The sequence below is a fragment of the Magnolia sinica genome, chromosome 16, assembly GCF_029962835.1.
Source record: "Magnolia sinica isolate HGM2019 chromosome 16, MsV1, whole genome shotgun sequence".
NCBI lineage: Eukaryota > Viridiplantae > Streptophyta > Magnoliopsida > Magnoliales > Magnoliaceae > Magnolia > Magnolia sinica.
The window spans coordinates 15,323,098-15,329,800 of NC_080588.1; the positions used below are offsets into that span (position 1 = coordinate 15,323,098).

Consider the following 6,703-nt stretch of genomic DNA (forward strand, 5'->3'; position numbering starts at 1 on the left):
AAAAAAGCGAGAGAAGACGTCGCAGCGACTGCGACGTTCACCGACACGTGTCCGTCGCAGGTATGATCTCCTTTCCGAGGCGACACGTGTCTCGACCGCAACCGAATCCAACGCCACCGCTAAACATAGCGGTGGAGACGCTTGTTTGGCGACACCTTTAAATCTGGAGGAGAAGACACGTGTCCACATGGAGCTCCCTCGGAACGACACGTGCTTCTCAATCGAGGGTAGTTTCGGTATTTTCGAATTTCTGGTCACTGAAAACTCTCTTCTGCCCTTTCTACCCATCTTCCCCTGTTTTCTCTTTCTTTCTTTCATGTCTTATTCCTCTGTTCTATCCCTCTGGCTTTCCGGCGAGTTTTTGCCGGAATTTCGAGATTTTGGAATTCCGACAACTGGGTTTTTCTTCAACGGCTAGTAGTTTACGTGGGCGGGAAAAGAATTTCGAAAATATTCCCTTTTTGCCCTTCGATTTCCTTGTTCTTACGTCTTCGTTTATGGAGGTCTTATGCAAGAACATCGGCTTACAATCGAATCCGTCAGTTGGGTTCTTACCAATCTGATAGGTGGATAACCGCCGTTGAAAAGGAATAAGGTTTGACGGTGGCGATTTCGTTTTACGATGGCGAAGGCGACGGAAGGTGGGACCGGTGAGATCGAGCAGCTCTCGCCGCAGATCAATGGATACCCGAGAGATCTGCTGCGGAGATTTGTGGCGGAATATAGATGTGATGATGAATCCCTGGCTGTTGTCGATTCGAGCGAGATTGAGCTGAACCTCGGGCTCTCGTTGGGTGGCTGCTTTGGGGTGGACCCGAGAGAGAAGCGGTTGGTGCGATCGTCGTCGATCGCCGGGCTTGAGATGAGGGACCTCAATGCAATCCCGTTGACGGCGGTGGGTACTGGGCTGATTAGGACGTGCTCGCTGCCAGCAGAGACGGAGGAGGAGCGGCGGAAGCGGAAGGAGATGCAGTCGCTGCGGCGAATGGAGGCGAAACGGAAGAGATCTGAGAAGCAGAGGAATTCACGTGCGGGGAAAGATCGAGCATCTCTGGAGAGGAATTGTGAGGAAGACAAGCGTGCAGAAGATGAAGGCTCGTTTGCTTTGTCATTGAAAGGGAAGGTTTTGGGCAGCGGCGGAGGTTGCCCGGGGTATTCGGGCAGCGCATTGGCAAACGGGCTTTCTTCATCCACAGCAGCAACACAGCCTTTCGGGCTGCCAGCATGGGCTGCTACCCCGGCACGTGGGATTGATACGACAGATGGGAAGAGTAGTGTTTTTGCTTCTGGGGTTGCTTTGCGGGGACTTCCGCCATCGTCACAAGGGTCTCTTGGCTCACAAGGGAGTAGCTCGTCTGGACTGTCCGACTTCGGTAACCGATCCGTTCAAGGTAATCGCATTTCACACATTCTTCAGTTGTTTTATTACTGAATCATTGGAATTGGGTTGTGCTTGTTTTGGAACTTCCATTTTTGTTATTTCAGTTGAGTTTAGTATTATGTTTTTGTTGGTTCTTAATTTTCGGGGAATTTTCGAAATTGGGTTTGTTCTTGTTCTCAATTTCTGTTATTTTTTTCTATTTTATTTATTTATTTATTTTTGTAATTTTAGTATTTGTGGTTCTGAGGGATAGAAATCAAGGTTTGCAATTGGTTTTGGTTTACCATATTGGTCACTGCTGATGATATGTTGCTCTGTATTGCTGGAGCATCGGGCTGTTTTGGGCTGATTTGGGCAGATAGTTCATGTGGCGATATATAGCGCTTCATCAATCCATGATAGGAGTTGAGATTTGTAAGAGTTTGTAGGAAGGGAGATGTTAAATCTCAACAGTACAATAGCAGGGTGATATGGGGACTGTCCATTGAATGGGTCTCATTATCAATGGTCTATGTTTTAGAAATTGTGCAAAGTGGACAACCATAGCCATCAATTTTCTTCACATTCTGGCACTTAATGTTGACCATTAGCTGTTTTTCTCCACTTCCTCGAAGCCCACTGTTCAGACTCCTGGGATAGTTGAATTTTTTGAAATTCCTATGCTTGACAAAAAATGGCTTTTTTATTTTAATTTTTTGCTTCTATTCTTTTATTATTATTATTATTATTATTATTATTATTATTATTTTATTAATTATTTTTTTTTTAATTATGTGATCTCCTTTTTCATTTGATTACTTCTCTAGTCTCTCATATTCCTTTAACTTGAAGAAGACTTGAAGGTTGTAATATTTTTGTAATTAGTATGTTAATTCTTATGTGGTTAGTAGTAGTACTATCTTGCCCATTTACAAACTCCTACACGCATGAATTAGCTTGAATCTGGACTTCCTCTCTGGTGGGCTGCTTTAAACCAGAACAATTGGATGATCCAACTTTATTATTATGTACCTTTCCCCTTCAACGATCAGCTTTATTTATCTTCATTGACCATTTGAGGTCCGGGAAACAGACAGCTGGATAAGATTTTCTGATAGTATATGGTTTCCCTATCTTTAGTCATCAATGGCAGGCCCCTCCAGATGGACAATCTGGATTCACCAACCATGAAGCCCTGCAAATGATGGTGGGTGGCAATGAACTGAGGCTGATTCATAACAATGAATCTGGGTTGGTCACCCTCCACAATTCACTAGGTTCACAGAGCTAGAACCTGCTCTTGCTTCATATCCACTCTTTTTCCTTTTTATTTCTTTTCTTTTTTTCCACTCTTAACTTGAAAAGTCTTCAATTAGTTGCTGGCCAATAAGCTGACCTAGTCTTCCAAGTGGTCTTGAACATTGCTTATTCAGATTTACTGCAAAATTCTCACAATGTAGGTCTAGCCTCTGGCACATATATTTGAGTTGCCGGCTAATTTTCCCAAGACTTCATTGAATTTTCATCTGACTCGAAGTTGACTCGAGCAAGCAGTGAGTCAGGTTGGAGAAATTGAGAAAGACCAAAAAAATAAAGTACATCTGTTCTAGCTTACATCTCAATTGGGCTAACGTATTGAATTCTTTGTGACTGCACAGCTAATGGGATTCGTTTCCCGGTCAACGTGGATGAATGGTGAGTGAGTGCCATAAAGGCATACAGAGTTCTTTCTATCATGTGATTCTGGTGAGTTCTCACTAACCATCATTGGCCACCCAATCATAGACAATCATTGAGGATTTAGATTGTGCACGACTCAGTCGCTGTCCAAACCTTGATGATTTGGACAACAAGAAGTTGGCTGGTTGAAAATGTAGCATGTAGCTCATCCCGGAGGTGCTCACCAATGTCGAGTCACCTAGTTCCTTTTGCCTAGCACGACTCACCGACCAAATTTTGTCCTTCATTTAGGTTCAAGGTACAGCCAAATTGATATGATATTCTCTGAATGAACCCGCCCACCTTTCTCACCTGTGTAGTGGAAATCCAGAAGTCTACAAACACGGTGAGAGATTCACGTGCGTCCGTGAAAGGTTGCTTGCTTCCTCTCTGTCGTAAATCTCTCTCACACACACAGAGGTTGCTTCCTCTCCATATATGTGGGAGGAGCAATGCAGTACACACACACAAAAAAAAATTCGACTGTCTATGAAAGGTTGCTTGCTTCCTCTTCAGTTGAAAATCACACACAAAAAAAAAAGAGGTTGCTTCCTCTCCATCATATATGTGGGAGAAGAGCAATGATCTATCAGGGTTGTTGCCACCACACAGTACACACATGGCCATTCAGTTGGCAGATCCAGATCATCCAACTGGTCGGCCCTGCCCCATGGTAGAAAAATCACTCTAAATGATACTAACAACTGATCATGGACTTGCTCCCTCTTGAATCAGGACCACTAATACTCTTTTATTACATTGACTGTCCATTTGAAGGCCGCAAATCCAAAGGTGAGATCTCAAGTCTGGTGCATTGTCCTCCATAGTTGATCAACCACGGTAGGGCCCACCAGATAAGCCATCCAGAATTTCCAATCGTAGAACTGCATGTACCTTGTAGTGGCGGATGTCTGGTTCACTCAGGACTGTGTCTGACTCAGCCTCTATATGTTGCGAACCACTGGAAATGGATTCCATTAGTCCAAACTTAGTCCTGTTGCCACAAAACAGTTCACTAAAACTATATATCTAGCTGAGATTTACATCAAGGAACGGTGTGTGGCTCAAATGGATGAAACTACAAAGTAGAATAACGTATATGAAAGGGATGGTAAAAGTTCAGAATGCGTGTTATTGTGTGTTCAAGTGGAGAAATTATATAGCCGTGCCTGGAGGATGTATACAGTATACAAGTTGGTCAATACTAGTGGTCAAGACTGTTGTGATGGACCTTAATCTTCAACAAAAAAAATAAATAAATAAATAAAGACTCTTGTGGTGGACCTCACTATGATCGGTGGTGCCTCTAAAGCTCCTAAATCGGAAGTCCACAGCCACCCAATCTCTGGCCTTTTTCTATTCTTTTTTTTTTTCTGTTGCAAGTGTACGGCTGCCGTATTTCTCTGAAGGGATAGGATTGTTCCATTGGAGACCTTTGGGTTGGGACCAAGCACTTCTAAGTCAATGGTAGTGTCTTTCTGGTTGGAGGATCATATCATCCGTCCATGAAGTATCTTGATGCAACCAAGCACTTTTAAGTCAATGGTAGTGTCTTTTGACTGCATTCGCAGGCTGTAGATGATCGCATGTGGGACCCATGTCACACGCCTGGTAGCTTTTAGGATTATTATTATTATTATTTTTTAGCGACAAAAATACCCACATCTCATTATGGCCTCTCTTTTAAGCCTCGTCTTTGTTGGACGACGGGCAAGTAGGATGGCGCTTTTGAATAACAAATGCTTAGCTATCTGTGAGCGCTTTCAAAGAAGAGGAGAAGTATTTTTTATTTTTTATTTTATTTATTTATTTATTTATTTTGTGAATTTTAGTCCTTGACTGGAGAATTTGTTGGGTTTGCCCCATAATTTTTATTTTCTTTTCCTTTATTGACAGTTATGGAATAATTGCACAAATCAAGCCCCCATATCAAGCACAGCCGTGTACAGCTCATAGTACATTCCATATGTAGCACCATTTTAGTTGTACAAATATAGCACGTGATTGTTATGTAAATACACACTATCAATAGAAAATACAAAGCACTTTCTACATTTCTTATCATCCTTCAATCCATTTGCATCTCTGATTTCTTTATATCTTCGATCATGCATATGCCTTGCTCTTGATGTGCCTCAATTCGCATTGGAAACTCATAATTCTCCTTATTTTCATCATTATAGGATCGAGCAGTTGCTTGGAGTCGAGGAGCCCCACAAGCGTCCAATCATTGCCAGAGCAGGTCGAGCACAAGGTGATTGTGACCCCCACGCTGATGCCAGCAGCCGAGAAATCCATCAAGCTGGCTCCCGCGGAGGAGGTGGACAACCCATCTAAGAGGGCAGATGTGGGGGACGATGGTGGGGTGCGGGAGATGGGGAGGAATATGATAGAAGAGATGCCGTGTGTCTCCACAAGGGGAGATGGGCCCAATGGGAAGAAGATTGAAGGGTTCCTATACAAGTATAGGAAGGGAGAGGAGGTGAGGATAGTTTGTGTGTGCCATGGCAGTTTCCTCTCTCCAGCTGAGTTTGTGAAGCATGCTGGGGGTGGTGATGTTGCTCACCCTCTAAGGCACATAGTCGTCAACCCATCTTCCTCTTCCTTTTCGTGACAGTGGTGGCTTTTCAATCACTTCCCGGCCCCTCGTCTTCTTATAAAAAATGAAAAGTAGAAAGATAAGGGGGTCTTCTTTTCTTTTGTTCTTTATTGGAGGGCTCTCTCTCTCTCTCTCTCTCTCTCTCTCTCTCTCTCTTTCTTTTTTCTTTTTTTTTTTTCTTTTTAACTTCTCATATATAGTGTTGAGTGCGTGATGTCTCTTCTTGTTAGAAAATGGTAAAGAGCCAAAGAAGAGATTTTCATCTCTCTCTCTCTCTCTCTCTCTCTCTCTCATATGCCTGTTCTCGGTAGAAAATGGTAAACTCCTTTCCCATGATTTGAATCGTGAATAGAAATTCTCTCCCTTTTTGTTTTTTCAGAGTTTTTCACTAGAGGTGGGCATCCAGGTGGGCCAAACTTGGCTCGGCTTGTCCATGATGTACTCGAGTTCGAGCTCGAGCTTGGCCTCGAGCTCAACATTGAAGCTTAGCTTGTTGGCCAAAGCTGTCGGGTCGAGTTTGAGTTCGAGTCGAGCTAGTGGTTCGAGTTGAGTCGAGCTCGAGCTTGTTGGGTGAGAGAGTAATGGATTCTGTTCTTGATCCTCCTCCATTGATGAAAAATTCAAAAATCTTAGGAGAATTAAAGCAAAACTCGATGAAAAAACCAAACAAAAACCAAACAAAGCTTCAAATTGGATGAGGAAACCTATAAGAACCGGTCTGTTCTTGATCTTCTTCCATTAATAGAAATTCAAGTACTACAAAAGAAACAGAGCAGAACACAGATTAAAAATCCAAGTAAAGAACTCTAGCTCATCAGATCATTGGATTTCCTTAAAGCTCTAATAAATTTGAGAAGAACTGATTTCGGATTTCTTGGTTTTCTCACCTAAGAAGTAGATCTCAAGATATTGAAATCATATTATTGTCGAACTGAAATGAAAACTGGTGGTGGTGGTCTAGGTGGGCGTGTAGCTGGTAGCGAGTAGAGAAAGAGAAGAAAAGGAAAGGTAAAGGGGGTGCATGC

At 42.9% G+C, this 6,703-nt stretch overlaps 1 protein-coding gene across 1 annotated transcript; it reads left to right on the forward strand.

Moving 5' to 3' along the window:
• Positions 1-281: 281 nt before the first annotated feature.
• Positions 282-5,775, forward strand: LOC131228758 (ninja-family protein AFP3-like). Its single transcript, XM_058224620.1, has 2 exons — positions 282-1,391; positions 5,263-5,775. The coding sequence occupies exons 1-2, from the start codon at positions 623-625 to the stop codon at positions 5,691-5,693; spliced, it is 1,200 nt and encodes a 399-aa protein (XP_058080603.1). The 5' UTR covers positions 282-622; the 3' UTR covers positions 5,694-5,775.
• Positions 5,776-6,703: the final 928 nt, after the last annotated feature.